Here is a 19,028-nt window from a genome sequence, read left to right on the forward strand (position 1 = left end):
GCCTGAATGATACACCTTCACAAAGTTATTGCTCTAATGGTTGAATTACCACAGTGATAATTCAATGTTTAGATTTCTCTTTGTATTCATTCCACAATACTATTTTAATGCCACTCTTGTTTGACAGTTCTAATCACCCATTTAACTTCCACCTAATTTATCCTTCTGACTGGGTATACAAGACTGATACTTCTTCCACACCACTTGCCCATTTCCTATGTACTACTACTACTAACATTCTTCCCTTGAATGCTTTCTAATACTATGATGCTGCTCCAAGTCAGATCTTAAGTTTGTCAAATACTAGCTTTGTGGCATAATAATCCTTAAATGAAAACTCCAGACCAACTTCCAAATGAAATTTGGAATAATCACTACATAATCACTCTACTAAATAAGAGGCAAAGTAGCCACTCTAATTATCGACAAATATCACCCAATGTTATCACCTGAATCCAAGTTTATCTCTTAATAGCTGCAAAAATTAAATTTTCTCCATATCATGCTTCCTTTCCTCCATACAATTTATGTTCTCATTGTTCCCAGCAATAATTACTCCCTAAACTTACTGAGGTAACCTGCTGATGCACATCATCTACCTTTATACACACCATGGTCTATAATAGCAATTGATTATATATTTTATCCTGTTGGCTCTTATCTCAATAGCAGAGAACCTTAAATGCAACTCTTACAACTCTACTTATTGATCTTTTTATGTGGCTCCTACCTATAAAAGTTTTTTTTTTTTTTTTTTTTTTTAATCTATAGTACATTAATATCACAGGTGGGCAAAGGATTAATTTTTTGTTGTTGTTTTTATTAATTTAATTTTTTTTTGTATATATTTTTTCTTTATTTTATTACATAGTCTGGAAACCCTGCTCTAGAGACCAAACCATGGGACTTTTTCAAGCCACTTCAAGTTTCCAATAAGTGGAGCAATCTAATGCCAAGTAATGAAATTCATCTTCTGCCCAAAGACAATCACAAACATCAATACCCATAATGGAACTTGAACCCACAAACTCTTGGTAGTAGATCACATATGCTAACCACTCAGCCAATCATGCTGGCATGTCTACACTTGTTGATCACAATTCTTCGGCTATTCCTCCATGAAAACAAAATATCCCCTACATTTTATTTCTTTCTCTATATCCTCCTCACTCAAGTTTCAATAATTTTTGGCCAAGTAAAACTAGCTAATGCCAAAAAAGTCTTCAGCATTGTGATAATTATGTCATTCCCCTGAGGCCTTATAGATATCCTTGCATCTTTTAATAAGTGTCTCAATCACAATTGAGACCTGAAAATGGCAATCAGCATTCTAAGATCATTCATTCTCATACTTACTCATTCACCTTAAAGTTGCCTGCACACATGCCAACCTGCATAGTTAAAAGGATTAGTTTCCCTATTTTGCACATCCGGGTCTCTCACTGAAGAAACCTTTTTCCAGACAATTAATTCCAGATATCTAAACACTGCATACCATTTCCCCTCAACAACTTATGCATTTCCTCATTTGCAATCAGAACTCCTCTTCTCAATATCATATCATAGCAAGACTTGCACACTTTATGCTATTAATTATTTTTTTCTCTTTCATACCTTCTTGCATTCCTTACTGGAATCTTTTGTACCTGATATTACTTCATGATTCATACACAGAAAGATTTATGCTAGTAAAAATCTTTCCTGTGATATAAGTGCCAAAATTCACAATATTAGTCATGCCATCCAGATGCAAAATGGTAAGTTGAAGGAAAAGACTGTCTTCGTTGACACAAATAATTTGAGAGATGAGAAGTATTCCATAAGGAAGGATGTAAAGGAGTTGTTAGAAGAGGCAAAACTGAAGAGCGAGAAGGCAAAGATTGCAAGTCTCCTACCACGCTTCCTCCTCAGGCAAACTGAGGAGGAAGGCATTGTTAGCTAATAAGTTGTATAAAAAGATTGTGCAGAAAGAATTATGTGGGATTTGTGGTCTGTATTTAATATTAAGGATTTGTACAATGCTGATGGACTGTATATAAATCTTGGGTGTCAGATGCCTAGAGAGCTTTGTTCATGGAGAATGATGAAGTGTAAATTCAAAGTTAAGCAATTAAGGTGGAAGGAGGTGAGTTTGTGTGAAGGCCCTGATGTAGCAAGTAAGTGTAAGAATGACCAAGTGCAGAATCTAGTCTCTGTGAGTGAGTGGGGCCCTAAAGGGATGCTTCAGTTTCTATATACTAATGCCAGAAGTATCAGGAACAAGAGGGCAGAGGCTGGAGTTTTTGGCACTGGTTAGCGCAACTGTGCCATAAGTTACATGCATTAGTGAGACTTGGCTAACAGCAGATGATATAGTTACAGGGATAGAATCTGAAGGGTTTAGTATTTTCAGGTAAGATAGAGAAGATGGGATGGGGATAGGGATATTGTTGATGATAGCAGATGAATTGCAGCCAAAAAGAATAGATAGGTGAGAGGGTAGCTGTTCATTTGAAGCAATCTGGTATGAGATTAAGACCAATAAGACAAAATATACAGTTGGTTGTAAGATTTGTGGATTTGTATAATGTGATACATTTAAATGGTTTTAGTGTTACGTGTCCAGAAAGAGCGTTATTCACCAGGTATGCTGAAATGCAATTGCATGAAAACTTAAGCAGTTAAGGTGGAAGCAGGAGAGTTTGTGTGAAGGCACCCATGAGGTGAGTATGAGAATGACCAAGTGCAGAATCTAGTCTCTCAAGCAAAAATATTGAATAGGGTAGTTAATTCAGGAAGTAAAAATGGATGGAGACCTTAAAGGGATGCTGCAGCCTCCATATACTAATGCCAAAAGTATCAAGAGCAAGAGAGAGGACTTTCTGGCATTGGTTAGTGCAACCTCACTAAAAGTTATAAGCATTAGTGTGACTTGGCTAACAGCAGGTTGCTGTTAGCCTTCAGAAAATACTGAAGGGTTTAGTATTTTCAGGTAAGATAGAGAAGATGGGATGGGGATAGAGGTATTGTTGATGATAGCAGATGAACTGCAGCCAAAAAGAATAGATAGGTGGGAGGGTAGCTGTTCATTTGAGGCAATCTGGTGGGAGATTAAGACCAATAAGACAAAATATACAGTTGGTTGTGGCTATAGGATATGGGGTTTCACAGATAATCTGGAAGACATGCATTGTCAAATTAGTACAATGAGTACAGGTCGAGTGATTAATATGGGGGACTGCAACTATGGAGATATAGACTAGAAAGAAGGAAGGAAACGGAATTTATACACCTGCTAAGGGATAATTACTTGAGGCAGCATGCAAAGAGGAGACAGGGGTGTGAAAGTACTGGACCTGGTCACAGGATCAGAAGAGCTATCCATAAATAAGGTGACCACATTGCCTTCGATTGGTGAAAGTGACTATGCAGTCTTGACTTGGGAGATTGTACAACATGAGGAATATTCTATCAAGAAGGGATATATGTGAAAATACAAGACAGATGATTTTGACAAGCTTAGGAAAAAGCTCAACTCTGTGCTATGGCACATAAGACTGCAGGATAAGGATATTAGTAGTGCATGGGAGATAGTTAAGGGTCATCTAGAAGCAGCAATATTAAACTGCATACCTAAGGTATGGAGGGTTAATCAGGTAGGAGTTAGATGGATGAGTAATATCATTAAGCATGAGCTGCAGAAGAAGAAAATGCTGTAGAGGGTATATAAAGAGAAAGGTGATCAGCAAACTCATGAACAGTACAAGACTCAAGCAACAAACGTGGCCAGCATGGCAAGGAAGGCAAAATCAGATTATGAGAAGAATCAAGCTAAGAGAGAGCAGGCCAAAAAAAATCAAAATGAGTTCTTTCATTATGTGGCAGGTAAGAGGAAAAATGATTATGGAAGATTAACCTTAATGAGTGGTGATGATGATGGTCACAAGGTGACAGAAGCAGGTAAAATAGTTTAGTTACTGAGTGATTTGGAAGGGTATATCATTCTAATGAGGTTACTGTTTTAATATATGTGACAGACACTAATGTGGGAACAAAGGTGGATGAATTGGAGGTTCTTAGAATATTGCAGAATCTCAATGTAAATACAGCTGTGGGATTAGATGGGATATCAGCTTGGGGTTTTGCAAGAATTTTGTAAGGGAACTGGCATTGCCACTGACGAGACTCTTTAATTTAAATCTTGGCTTTGGTAGAATTCCAAGGGAATGAAAAGAGGGCAAAATAATTCCCTTGCATAAGGGAAGTTTCTAAGACTGCAGTAGCAAATTATAGACCAATCAATATTTCAGGCATTATGGTAAAAGTACTGGAAAAATTGGCGTAAAGTACTGGAGAATGGTTGGATAAAAATATGATACTGTATGAAGGACATGGCTTTGTGAAGGGTCAGTCATGCCTTAGGAATTTACTGTCTTTTTTATAATACAGTAACAGCAGAGTTGGGTAAAGGTAATGGTCACTCGATGATTCTGTTGGATTTTGCAAAGGCATTTGACAGAATTCCACATGGAACTCTTATGCAAATTAGAACAAATCAGGATGAATATGACACTGGTAAGTGGATAAGAAGGTGGCTGCTGAACAGATATCAAAAAGTGGTATGTGGAGAGGCAGAATCAAGGTGAAAACAGGTTAGTGGTGTGCTGCAAGGTTCGGTGCTGGGACCATTGCTTTTTAATTCGTACATAAATGATATAGGAAATAACCTGAAAGAAATATTCAGTTGTTTGCTGATTATGCAAAATTAGGTAAAGTAATAGTTAATCAAGATGATGGAGAGAGCTTGCAGGACGGTTTAAATGGGCTATCAGTATGTGCAAAAGATAATGGGTATTAATTTAATGTGGAGAAATTTAAAGTAATGCATTTTGGGATAAACAGATTACAAGCTGTGTATCACATTGGCGGCAATGTATTCCAGGAAAGGGATGAGGGAGCAGTGGAGAAGATTCAGAGCTGAACAACCAAGATGGTGAGTGTTCTGTGGAATGTTCCCTATGAAGAAAGAATGAGAGTGTGTGGATTGCAGGAGATGGCTCACAGGAGAAAAAGAGGGGATATGATAGAAACATATAAGTTGCTTAAAGGGTTTTATAGGATTGATGCAGGGGAAATGTTTCAGCACTTGGCTGGAGGGGCCAGAAGGGGTCATCCCTGGAAGTTGAATAAAGGTGTGGTTAATAGGGGTGTAAGGACTAGATTTTTTGCTTGGAGAGTTGTGAATAAGTCGAATGGGTTGCCAGAGTCAGTTACGAGCACTTTGTCTATTAATGGGTTCAAAAAGAAGTATCATATATTGTGTGGATATTTTAGGTCTCCCACAATGAGTCTTCATGCTCCATTGATTCGCCCATACAATAATAATAAATAATAATAATATGCTTAATAAAGAAATTCTTCCATAACTGTCACATTCAGTTTTATTCTTCTTTTTATAAACTGTACAACGAGAGGTGTAATCTAAATCATCTGGAATTCAAACTAATGACCATTAAAGCAATGAAGTGACTACAGAACTTATCACACCATATTTCAGATTGAACATCTGCTCCAGCTATTTTTCAAAATTTCATATTTCTGATGTATTTTTCTAGCTGACATATATTCCTACAAGCATTCCTCTTATCATACTATATAATTTTTTTTTTAATTTTTTTTATTTTAAATAATGCAAATCCTGTCTAAAAAAAACTTACTATAATAGTACAGCAGGCAGGGTGTACTTCTACTCTAAAGACCATGCTGGTCTCTAGAGCAAGAGACAAAAATCATCCATCATCTAAAGATCATTCAAACTCGCAGCTTGTTGGGTGGACAAGTGGACAGAACAAGACTATCAACTCAACCAAAAATGCTAGCACTAATCTTTAGCTTCAAATTTTGCATCTCCTTTATGATCTAATTTCACTTGTGATACTCCTTAATTTCTAAGCTTCCTTACTAATCCCCAAAAACATTTTACTGCCTTTGTTGTTGGGGTAGACTGTGACAGATCTTTCTGTTAGAAAGAAGAAGAACATGCTGAAGAGATTATCATGGATTCCTACCCATTTCAAAAGAAACTGGAAATTAAGATATGCTCAATGTGATGAATTTTGAATCTTATGTAATTTTAATTTATTATTGAATTTTTAAGTTTTTTTTCATTTTGAAATATCATCATCATCATCATCAAATTCCTGCCATGTACCCTCAAGGGGTGTACAGGATATGACAGTACTACATGAAAAAATTACATCATTACTAACTTCCTATCTACAATTTTCCTCCAAATCAGTCTGTTACTTGTCAAGACTCCAACATTATCAGATCTTATATTTCTATCGTCTAAGGCACTTTGTACCGTATCAATCCACCTATATCTTGGTCTTCCTCTGGGTCGTTTTCCTGCCAACCTGGCAGAGAACACTTGTTTTGCTAATCTTTCCCCTCCCATTCTATTTAAGTGACCATACCATCTGAGATTAGCTCTGCTAACGCATTCCTGGATGCTGACAATGTCAAGTTCTTTCCTAATATCCTCGTTTTTAATATGATATTGCCATTGATGCCATCTGTTCACGCCTCTAATCTTTCTCAGGACTCTCATATCTGCGGTCTCTAGTCTTTGGTCAAGTGTTTACTTCTGACCCAGCTCTCAGATCCATAAGTTAAAATTGGTTTGAACACAGTCTTGTATACAGCTAATTTAGTGTTCCGACTAATTTCTTTCTTATTCCATATGAATTTATTCAATTGACTTCCCACGATACCAGCTTTGCTGATTCTGTTGTCTATTTCTATATTTAGTTTACCATCTTCAGTAAAAATTGTGCCTAAGTAGCTGAAATGTTTTACTTGTTCCACAGGTTCTCCATTCACAACACAGTTGACATTTTCAATGATTCTGCCTATTTTCATTGTCTTTGTCTTTTTATTGCTGACCTTCATACCATATCTATTACAACAGCTATTCAATTTAGTCAGAGAATCTTGCAGACTTGTAGCGGATTTATTTAGAAGTATAACATCATCCGCATAAAGCAAAGAGCTGACATTAACATCTCCAATTTTGATATCAGGTTTAATACCACATTCCTTCATAATGTGATCCATATAGATAATGAATAACAGAGGGGATAATGTACATCCTTGTCTCACACCAGATTTAACATTAAACCATCTTCCTGTACTTCCTTCAATTCTAGCTGCTGACTCACAACTCAAATAAAGACTAAGTATTGCTTGATATAATGCCCCATTGACACCATATAACTGCAGCATATTGAATAGCTTCTCTCTTGGCACCTTGTCATATACCTTTTCCAAATCGACAAAACTTAAATACAGATCTTTGTTATATTCCCATGCTTTCTCGACTATTTGTCGTAAAGTGAAGATCTGATCCTGACAGCCTCTATTTGGCCTGAATCCAGCTTGTTCTTCACCAAGCTTTTCTTCCACAATTCTTCTCAACCGTTTCTCAAGTATACTTGCATAGATCTTGCCAGGAACACTCAGTAGGGAAATACCTCTGTAATTCTCACATTCAGTTTTATTTCCCTTTTTAAATATGGGTACTATGAGAGCTCTACTCCAATCATCGGGAATTCGTCCCTCTGTCCAGGCTTTCTGAACTATGCAGTGCAGCCACTGTAAGACTCTTATACCACCATACTTCAGCATTTCTGGTCAAATATCATCTACTCCTGCTGCCTTTCCACATTTCAAGCCTTTGATGGCTTTTTCTACTTCAAGTATGGATATGTATTCCTGACTGCATGCCTGGTCAGTGTTTTTTTATCACTCTGCTGTCATCACTGCTTGTTTCATTTAGCAGTTTTTCAAAGTAATTACTCCATACTTCAAGGATATCTTTTTCTCCTGTTTTCATTTCACCTTTATCATCTCTAATTCCTTTTACAGCACTCTTTCCTCCATTCCTAAGCTTCTTCAACAACCTCCAGAATATTTTGCCACCTTCTTGATATTTATTTTCTATATTCTATATACTAGCTAAATAAAAGTCCTCCCATGACTTTTATTTAGCTAGTTTTACACATTGTTTAGCTTTCTTACATTTGTCTCTGTATTCTGTAAGAGTAAAAGCTGACTTATTTGCCAGGAACTTTTGATATGCTTTCTTCTTTTCCTTCACTGCCTCTTTAACTTCCTGTGTCCACCAGGGAGTTCTGATTTTTTTATCTTTGCACACAACCTCACCACATGCCTCTCTGGCAGAATCAATCAATGTTTCCTTCAGAGTTTGCCACTGAGTCTCCAAGGTTTGATTCCTGTTCTCAAACTCTTTCATTTTTTCTTCAATAATATTTCTGTATTTTAGTCTACAGTTTACATCTGAGAGCTGCTCAACTTTTATTCGCTTTAAAACTTTCTTACATGTTATTCTTTTCAATATGAAATTCAATTTTATCCTGCTCAAGACTAAATAGTGATCACTTCCAATTTCAAATCCTCTGTACACTCTGGTGTCCTGCACCAGGGAGAAAACATCACTATCAACAATAACATAGTCAATGAGACTTTTCTTATTCCTAGCCTCTTCTCTCCATGTGAATTTGTGCACATTTTTATGTTGGAACATGGTGTTAGTAATAACCAGTCCATGTCCTGAGCAGAAATCCAACAGATATTTGCCATTATTATTAGCTTTGCTCTTTTCTCCAAATTTTCCCAAAATATTTTTGTATGTCTCACAATCATTTCCTACTCTACTATTTAGATCCCCAACAAGGACCAACTTTTCCTTTTTCATTGTGTCAGTTGCTTTTTCTAAAGCCTCAAAAAATTCCTCCACTTCTACCTTAGTAGAACCTTCTGTGGGACCATAGGCACAAATAAGTCTCATTGTCCAGTTCCCCATTCTCATATTTGCCCACATTACTCTACTTGAGACTGACTGCCATTCAAGAAGATTAGCCTCGTATTTTGTGTTGAATACTATGGCTACTCCTTCTTTTCCTTGATTGTTATTGCCTGAATATAACATTTTGTATTTATTGCTCAGAAAGATCTCACCAGTTTTGGTCTTTTTTGTTTCAGTCACCCCTATTATGTCGATCTGGTACTTATCTAATTCCTCAGCTAGCTCCATTTCTTTGCCATTCAGACTTCTTACGTTGATAGTACCGACCTTTAACTCTGGTGATGTTGAGTTGGGGTTTGTTTTCAGATTTGTTCCAGTAGCTGACTTTTCGCTGTTCGCCCTGGTTCCCTGGCGAAAACAACGGGGGCCTTGTTTAACCGGGCGACGCCCCAGCCGGCATGAAATTTTGTCATGTTGTACCATCATTTTTTATTTTGGTTTAACCAATAAGAATACAATTTGGTCGGCTAAATCCCAAATTGCCAGCCCATCCTCGTTCGTTCAGTATCAAAGTAGATACCCAACAATGTGCACCACGAGAAGGTGAGGATTGGACATTAGGTCAGAAGCCCTGGTCGGTTCTCCGCATTCCTTTAAAGGCTATGTGGAGGTCTCCTCTCAGTTATACAGCTTTGACCCTTAAGCACCCCCTTATATAATCACCTTATTTAAATTTTTATTTTTCTTTCCAACATCCCTCTTCTCTCATGATAAACTGGATCCTAAACTAAAAAGTGCCTATCAACTCACTTCATTAGACATGCATTACTTGTGCCCCTTTTCCATGACATGACTGAGGCTTCCCTGCAAGAGGCTGACTTACTTTTCCAATCAGCAGCACAAATTTACATTTGTGCTGCTGATTGGAAAAGATTTCATATCAGTTCATTTTTTGATGGCTAGCGACTTTAAAGTTGGAATACAGTTAAATAATTTCTCAGAGGCAAGATTATGTTTCTTTTAAATAAGATGAAGTGCAAAGGTTTAATTTTAGGTGACATTCAACTATTGTAACATTTTGAAACTTATCTGTTAACTCTGTGCATTAATACAATGCATATAATAATAATGCACCATTATTATTATTATATAAGAACATCATTATTTGATGTTCATCATTATTATTACTATTATTGTTATTATTAGCAGGAAGAGAAAGCAACAAAAAAAAGTTGCAATTATCCCATTGAATGTTAATACCAAGGTCTCCCCTTATCCGTAGGTTCACTATCCGTGGTTTCAGTTATCTGTGGTCACCCTGGTCCAAAAATATTAAATGGAAAATTCCAGAAATAAACAATTCATAATTACATAGGAAAGGGGTTATTAGATCCAACATTATTTCAAAGCTTGTATTTAATGTTTGTAGGAACTATGAAAGGGTTCATAAGTTGACCCGAGAGCTTATGAGAACACAATCCTCAGCATCCCCGAGTTTCCTTAGCTACTTAAGTCAAGCAGTACAAGCCAAGGCAACTCATGAATGCCGAGGATTGTATTCTCATAAGCTCTCGGGTCAACTTATGACACTTTCATAGTTCTCACAAACATTCAGCTTTGAAATAATGTTGAATCTAACATCCACTTTGTCTATATAATTTTACATTACTGAAATGAAGCCATATGACTCTTTCTTTTAGTAATAGACAATTTATAAGTATTAAATTATGTGCCGTTCTGAATAGTTCTTGGTTATCAGATCGACTGACATGTCGCAGTACTTGTGTTCAAGTAACCCTTATTTTACTTAATAATAGCACAAGAGTAGTGATGCTGGCAATTCAGATATGTCAAAGAGAAGCCATAAAGTGCTAGTGCTTCCTTTTAAATGAAAAAGGTGAAAGTTCTCAGCTACATAAAATAATAAATAAATAATAAAAACGTATGCTGAAGTTGCTAAGATTCCATTCACATTCAGATAACTTTCTTACAGAATGTTGTTATAACTGTTCTACTTTATTATTAGTTATTGTTGTTAATCCTATTATAAATTATCTCATCTTCCTTATACCCTCATTTACCTTGCGGTGTCGAGGGTCCATTGATCATCGGACCTCACTCCGTTTACAGGATAAGGTGGTCAGCCTTATGCCCCGGAGTATCCTATGGCCTGAGGAAGATCCTTCAGCTCCTCACGTCCACGACCGACGAGAATCGAACCTAGGACACTCCTTCCCCAAGCATGGTTGCGAAGCGCATAGCCACTAGGCTAACCGCGCGGTATTTAAATTATATATACTATAAATTAAACTATCATAGGTATGTATGTATGTATGTATGTATGTATGTATGTATGTATAGGAAAAAAATAGTGTATATAGCATTCAGTACTATCTGCAATTTCAAGTATCTGCAGGATGTCTTGGAATGTATCCCCCTGGTGTATAAAGGAGGACTACTGTATTTCCTCAGGTATTCTCGAGAATCAGAATGTTTTCTCCAAAAATTCACTGCATATAGTTAACTAGATACAAAACACTTGTTCCTACAGGTACAACATGAAAAGAGTCTACTGTATGCGCTGCATAATAAGTCATGCGCAAGAAGTTGTCGTTCAATAAGAATGCAAATTTTGTTAATAAAGTTTGACTGGACAAATTATTTAACAAAATTTGTTTAAAAGGAATAAACATGAAGATAATTACAAGGAAGCAGCAATTTAATATGAACAAGTGTTTATTTCATTCCTATTTATTAAATGTACATATGTCTATTATTCAAATTTTTACTGATACTAATCCATGCAAATGAAAAAAATTTTAAGATAGATTTATAAAGAAAAATTATATTTAAAAAGACATTAACGAAACCTTTGTGACGATTTCGAAATCTGATATCTGGATGTTGCTACAGGCCAGGTAGTATAATGTCTTGGCGGGCCGGATCCAGCTCGCCTTTTGCCCCACCCCTGTAAGAGATGAAAGGCATTATAGGATTTTTTTGTGTGCGTGATAAACACGATAGAGACACGACATGCACAAAAGGTATTCTGCTACTATACTTAACTCTCACTATAGAAAATACTGTTATGGCAAATTTAATCAATATAACAAACTACTAAAAAGACCTAAATGTTCAACTTATTTATTAATGATATTTCATATGGACTGACAGGAGAGATTGAATAATGCTGCTGTAGTCTCTTCAAGAAGAAGGAGGAAACATTTATACAGATCTCTTAGTTTAGACAGATAAATATTTGAATGTTGATAACAAAGGATTTGCATTTTGGAGTAGAGAATATAACGTTACATGTTGGTGGAACTGTACTCCAGGCACTTGATTAGAATAGGAACTTTGGAGTGATAGCTGACAGAGAACAAAAAGAACACTGCAAGTAGGATTTCATCCCATGAATTCAGAGGAAAATCCATAATTTTAAAATTCTTGATCTCACCATGAATAGCAATATTTCCCTGAGAAATTTGAGATTTTTTCCAATAATCTTATCTGATTTGATAAACCCCATTCCAATTTGATACACTTCTCATGAAAGAAATAAAATAAACAGGATATATATATACCAAGTTTACTGTAATCCCATTCCTTTCTTGCAAAAAATATGCAGTGTGAAATTGAGGTTAGTAAAATAATAAATATTTAATTATTAATAATTATTTTTGAATAAAAACTAATTTTATCTAATTTATTGTAGCTAGCTCTATGTGCAAAACATGTAAGAAATGTTGGCAACATTTTAAAAAGCATGGAAAAAATTACGAGCTTGTTGTCAAACATGTTCTAAAACACTGCAATGTATCAACAAGTGAACTTTATCATCTCAAGCATATTCATGGCATGAAAAAAAGAAAGGCAGTGAAGATGATATGCAAATACTGTAAACTTCACAAAAAAAAAAAAAAAAAAAAAAAAAAAAAAAAAAAAAAACATAGCACAATGCTTCAATTTGTCAAGCAGCATATGCTAGAAATAGATTAATTATTTGCTAAACTTTAAGAGTAGATGGAATTTCTGTTAATACTATCATAAAGAGTACTTTTATTTGAGAAAGTTTCACTAAAAGAGGCCTGTACTTACCAAAATAAAAAAAATCCATCATATATCATACACATATATTTAAAAATTACAAGGGAGATCTAATAAGAATTAAAAGGTACTTTTTCTGAAGAAAAAGCTCATTCTTTAGTTAAAAAAAAAAGATATGATGTAAAAATCGCATGACAAATTACAGATTGGATGTATATTAGACTTCACAGCTTGTACCAAACTTTTAATTTGTTCACTTTAATATACTTAAAATAACCTCCAAACTTTTTTTTTTTTTTGAATCATTGCATCTTAATATTTTTTCCAATAAATATTTTCCTTTAAAATGCCCATATTCGTTTGTGGAAACCCCATATACTGTTAATAACACTGACAGATATATTAACACATTCACTGCCACGCTCCTCGGGCGTAGTTTGTTACCACATGACAAGCGCTTTCACTCCTTCAAGGTCAGTACAAATAATTTTGAAGCTGGCGGTAGTTGGCTTGTGAAGCTCATATACCAACAAAGTTGGCAGCGAAAGTGTTAATATTAATTTGTATTAATGCAGCAGTGACTAAGGGTATGATTAATTTAAATAATTAGCATAATGTTAAATACTGTTGATATTGCTATTAATTACAGTTATCATTGGTTATTATACATTTGGAATAGTAGTAAAATGAAAAAGGTAGAGCAGTAATAATTAAGTGTATGTCAGCATAGAACAAACAAAGAATTCAAAGAGGACAGAATACAAGGTTAATACATCAATCGATTAAACCAAAGAGATGTTAAAAATGGTTCAGAGATGACGGGTGGTTTCGTGTTTCTGGAATGTTGAGTATGAAGACATTGAAGGAATGCAATTTTCAGTTTAGTGGATAGAAGGAAATTTATTATTATTACGGGTATCTCCATGGAGTCAGTAGACTCATCGCGGGAGACCCAAACTAGCAAAACAATATCTATCATATCTCTTCTTGAATTCATTTACAGACAAAGAACTCACAACTAAGTCAGGCAATGAATTCCACTCATTCACCACCCTCCAGGCAAAAAACCTTGTTCTCAGACCTTGTTAACCACACTTTTCTTTAATTTCCAGGGATGTAGTACTAAATGATCAAGACAATTACTACGGATTATTACTGGATTAATGTGGATCATATTTTTCACATAATGAGTGGAGACAAGGGTAGAACAAGAAACAATAGAAGCTGTATAAGGCAAGGGAGTACCAGTAAGGGGTAGGTTTTGTGGAGAGTGGTAGGCGATTGGAATGTACTGACTGAAAGTATGGTGATTAGGAGACAGTGAATTCATTCAAGTCAGTATGATGAAGTGTGTGTGAGTGAGAGAGAGGACCTCCCATCATGAATTTTTAGACCATGCAGGTCTGATATTTGCTATTATTTATAATTTATAGAAACCATAACGTTCAAAAATATTACAAATCTGATTAACAATATGACAAATCTGAAAAGAAGCAGTTCTGCAAGAGAGAGAAAAAAAAAGCATACAGAAAGTTCCTAGTAAATAAGTCAACAAATGACAAATAAATCAGAATAATGAAAGAGCTAAGCTATGTGTAAAAGTAACTAAACAAAAGTCATGGGAAGACTGGTAAAAATATAGCAAATAACTATCACGAAGGAAAGGGTACTGTAAAAGGGATCAAAGATAAAGGTGATATGAAAACTGAAAATAAGGATATTCTAGATGTCTGGAGTAATTACTTAAAAGATTTACAAATGAAACAAGTAGTGACAGAGCATTAGCAGAAAATACTTGAAGAATGCAAACAGGAGTACATATCAATACTCAAAGTAAGAAAAAAATATCAAAACTTTGATATGTGTAAAGGAAGTTAAAGTAGATATATGATTATCAACTAGAAATGCTGAAATATGGAGGTATAAGAGTTTTGCAATGGCTGTAATTCATAATTCAGAAGGTCAAATTCCATGTGATTGGAGTACAGTTCCTTCATAGTTCCCATCTATAAAAAAAGGAAAATAAGTTAATGTGAGAATTACAAATGGAATTTCCCTAATGAGTGTTCTAGATAAGATTTATGTAAGATACTTGAGAAAGGGCTAAGAAAAACTGTCAAACAGAAACTTGGAAAAGAAAAAACTGGGCTAAGGCCAAATAGAGGTCATCAAGATTAGATTTTCACTTTACGACAAATAGTTGAGAAATCATGGGAATATAAAGATCTGTGCTTAGCATTATCAATCTGTAAAAGGGATACGGCAAAGTGCCTAGACAGAAGCTTTTAAAAAACACTACAATTATGTGGGGCGAAGGAAATATTATACATAGCAATACACATATTTAAGATTGTAAGTTAGCAGTGAGAATTGAAGGAAATTCAGAAATATAGTTTCGTGTGAAATCAAGTGCAAGACATTAGCTACACTCTTATTCATCATCTATATGAATCAAATTATGAATAAAAGTGGCATTAAACCTGATTTTAGAATTACAGGTATCAAAGTTTTGTCTTTGCTTTATGCAGATTATGTACTCCTAAACAAATCAAGTGCAAGTCTATATTCTCCAACTAAACTGAACAATAGCTCTAAGAAATTTGGCATGAAGAGCAGCAATAAAAAAAACACTATTAATATAAGCAGGACCATAGAAAACTTCAGCTGCATTCTCAATGGAGAACCTATAGAACAAGCAAAATATTTCAACTATTAACACAGTTTTTTTTTTTTTTTTAAGTGAAGAAATATGGAAATAGACAACAGAATAAGGAAAGCTGGTATGGTTGAGAGCCAGTTGAATAAATTTATATGAAATAAGAGAAATCAGTCAAAGCACTAAACTAGCAGTATGCATGAGTGTTTCAAGTAGGTTTAAACTATTAATCCCAGAACTGGGTTAGAAATAAAGCACTTAATCAGAGACTATAGATCACAGATATATGAGAGTTTGAGAAAAATTAGAGAAGCAAACAGATGGCATCAATATGTAAGAATCATATTAAAATAACAATATTAGGAAGTAACTTGACATTGTTAGCATTCAAGAATATGTTAGCAGAACTTTTCTAAGATGGTATGTGACCATACCAAGTGTTTGATGCTAAGATAGCAGGGAAAAAAGAACCAGGAAAAAGCCAAGACTTGGTGGACTAATTCAATCAGAAGTGCTCTAGAAGACCAAAATATTAAATAGGATAATATTGAAGTGCTAACAAGTAATTGACTGATTTGGGGGAAAACTGTCAATAGGAAGTCAGTAATGATGTAATGTTTTCATGCTGTACATTTTATGACAGATCTGATGTCAAAATGATACTAAATTCAGCTATTTACACTACAGAGATGATAGTTCTTATATAAATTTGCTACCACAGATAATTCCAAAATATGACTATTTGTAGTAATGTAAATAAATGTATCATATCTGCTAAGTGCATATATTCTCTGGCCTGTTTTTCTGTCACACAAGAATAAAAACTGAAGTGGCAGGATTTTCCATGGGAGGAAACTTCCCTCTTTTATATGGAGCCAGCTAATTTACCCTGATAGCTGGAAAGCCTGTAATCTTATACAGGATACGAACCCAGTTTTTCCAAAAACATGTTCTTCCAACTATGCTATGCTAATATGAAACAGAATAAAATTAGGAGAGTAAATAAGTTTCATCGTTAATAGAATCATACTAAAAAAGAAATTAGAAAGGAATCTGACATCTGAGGATGACAAAGAGGTAATCTAGGTGGTATGAACAATTAAACCGAATGAGAGATAAATTAGAAATGGATGTTTAATGCAAAAATGTAAAGATAAGTCCTGAGAGAATATCAAAATATAAATGGACTGATTAGAACTGATCAAATTCCTTCTCATCTGTTCTAGGACAGGTTGAGTCCCTCCTAATGAGGGGTTACTGGTGTATTAATGCAGCCGGTTCGCTACTCCTCTGCTGCATCCCCCTAAGGGCGATATTTATAACTGTAATCCTTGTGTGTTCACAGGACCAGTTTGACTGCTTGCAGGATGAAAAACCCCAGATAAACTAGGAGGGGGAAACCCAGCTGTCCACGCCCTAAAGACCTGCTAACTTGGCTGCGACTGAGGAAGATCCTCGAGCTCCTCACGTCATCAACGGGAATCAAACCTAGGACACTCCTTCCCCAGGCATATGGTTCTTATGAACGCCTCTTTAAAGAAAGTTGTGAAGCTATTTTACACCAACCAAATTTAAATCGAAATGATTGTCTCTCTCTCTAAGATCTGGGAAACTTTTATTTTGTTATCATTAAAAAAAAATTATCTTAAATATTAATTAATTTCTTTCATTTCCTAGCTCACGACAATGTATTTTAATAGGTGATCCACTGAATGTTCATTACTTGTATTCCATTCCTATCTGTTTGTAACACTGAAGATGTACTATTAGTTTTAGTATGAAATATCTGTACCTTATTTATTAACTAAAAGTTATTACTGTGGACTTATGTGTTCTTTAATAACCAGGCATATGGTTGTGAAGCACATAGCCACTAGGCTAACTGCATGAACCCGATCGAATTATGGATCAAACAAACTCACCTAGAAGAAAACTACTAAAATGAAAATGAAATCCTAAGTATATTGAGCTATCATAAATATGTCATTTGTTGATGGTACATGTGATGATTTTGAACCTACTTAATGCATACAACTGAATCAATACTTCTCTATCTTTTTTTTGCAATGAAAAAGAGTTATTTAAATGAAACAAAGGACTAGATGGTCTCCAGATGATATCCAGTTTTTGTTTCATTTAAAAAATGGAAAAATCAAGTCTGCCAAGATAGTTAATCAGTCTTGTTTCATTTAAGAAACTAACTCCGTTAATTTTTACGGTTTTTTGGATGAAAAATCTAATATTCTGAAGATAAATCTGCTGCATCAATATTGGGAATAAAAGAAGTCATCACATTAATGACCAATCATATAACTAACCACATCTAGCCATCGGATAATAACCAACAATGCCTTATTACCAGATAAACTCTACGTTATTAAAAAAAATTATTTAGCCCACCAGAGGCCAAACAATTCAGGTGGAAAACTGAAAAAATTCCTTCAATGATTAACAGAATTCAAGCTGGAACAATTTATTCAACTGCTGTACATATTAATCACCAGTTATAAAGACAGTTATATGTATCAAATGTAATGATTACAATGTAGTGAACACTTACATTGTAATATAATTTTAATACAATATATTAAAGAATGATAAGTATGATTTAAATTACTTTGATGAAGACATGATGCAAAGGTCAGAATGATCATGTTACAATAATTTTTCAGTTCATTTTAATGATATGATACAAAGATTTATATGAAAATATATTTATTTACATGAGTTTTTTCCTTTGATATATAATGCCATCAAGAGGAAGGAATAGAGAGGAAAAAAGAGGGAGAGAATATTTACAAAAGATAAACTTTTTTCCTTCCCGTCTAAGTGTAGCATAGCATTTCGACTTTTAAAGATATATGAAGGGGTGCTGAAGAGTTCTGATAAACACCTAGAACAAAAATTATATTAAAGCAACTGATATAACCACAAGATGGAACATACAAGGATATAAGAATATAAGAAAATAAATTACCATCATAACTCTGCTGTACTAGTATGTTCTTTCTTGTGATTATATCAGTTGCTTTAATATCATTTTTGTTCTAGGTGTTTATCAGAACTTTTCAGCTCCCCCCTCGTAATATAGGATGGCCCATAAGTCACAAAGAGGTTTAAAATGAGAATTCATAATTTAAAAAAAGAAAGAAAAAAAAACTTTCCAGGTTCTGTATTTCATTATAACAAAAAAAATTAATAATAATAATAATAATAAATAAAATTATTAAATGTTTAAACCCCCTTCATAACTTATGGGCCATCCTGTATTAACACTTCCATTTAGAAAAGATAATTAATCCAAACCTTTTCCTTTTTTGTCCAGAAAGCCATATTTCTCTGCTGAAGTCAAGTCCACTGCCAAAACAGCTAGAATATCTTTATCTAGAATATAATCCAAACAAACAAATAAAAATGCTACTATAAATTCTAACGAGCATACAATGTTACTATTATTTATATAAACTGCTAGAGGGATGGAGATGAAGGAAAAGTTACCATCAGAAAAAATGCTTTAAT

General features: G+C 34.6%; 1 protein-coding gene across 2 annotated transcripts in view; it reads right to left on the reverse strand.

Moving 5' to 3' along the window:
• Positions 1 to 19,028, reverse strand: part of LOC150100657 (src kinase-associated phosphoprotein 2-B-like) — a 94,417-nt gene that overhangs the window by 54,282 nt on the left and 21,107 nt on the right. For both annotated transcript variants that reach the window (XM_090401202.1, XM_090401203.1), the window contains one exon: positions 18,816 to 18,893. In XM_090401202.1, the coding sequence (XP_090257328.1) occupies positions 18,816 to 18,893 (78 nt within the window). The remainder of the gene's footprint in view (positions 1 to 18,815; positions 18,894 to 19,028) is intronic.

The sequence above is a fragment of the Typopeltis vanoorti genome, chromosome 12 (genome assembly GCF_054136105.1).
Source record: "Typopeltis vanoorti isolate ZY-2024b chromosome 12, IOZ_Tvanoo_1.0, whole genome shotgun sequence".
Taxonomy (NCBI): Eukaryota; Metazoa; Arthropoda; class Arachnida; order Uropygi; family Thelyphonidae; genus Typopeltis; species Typopeltis vanoorti.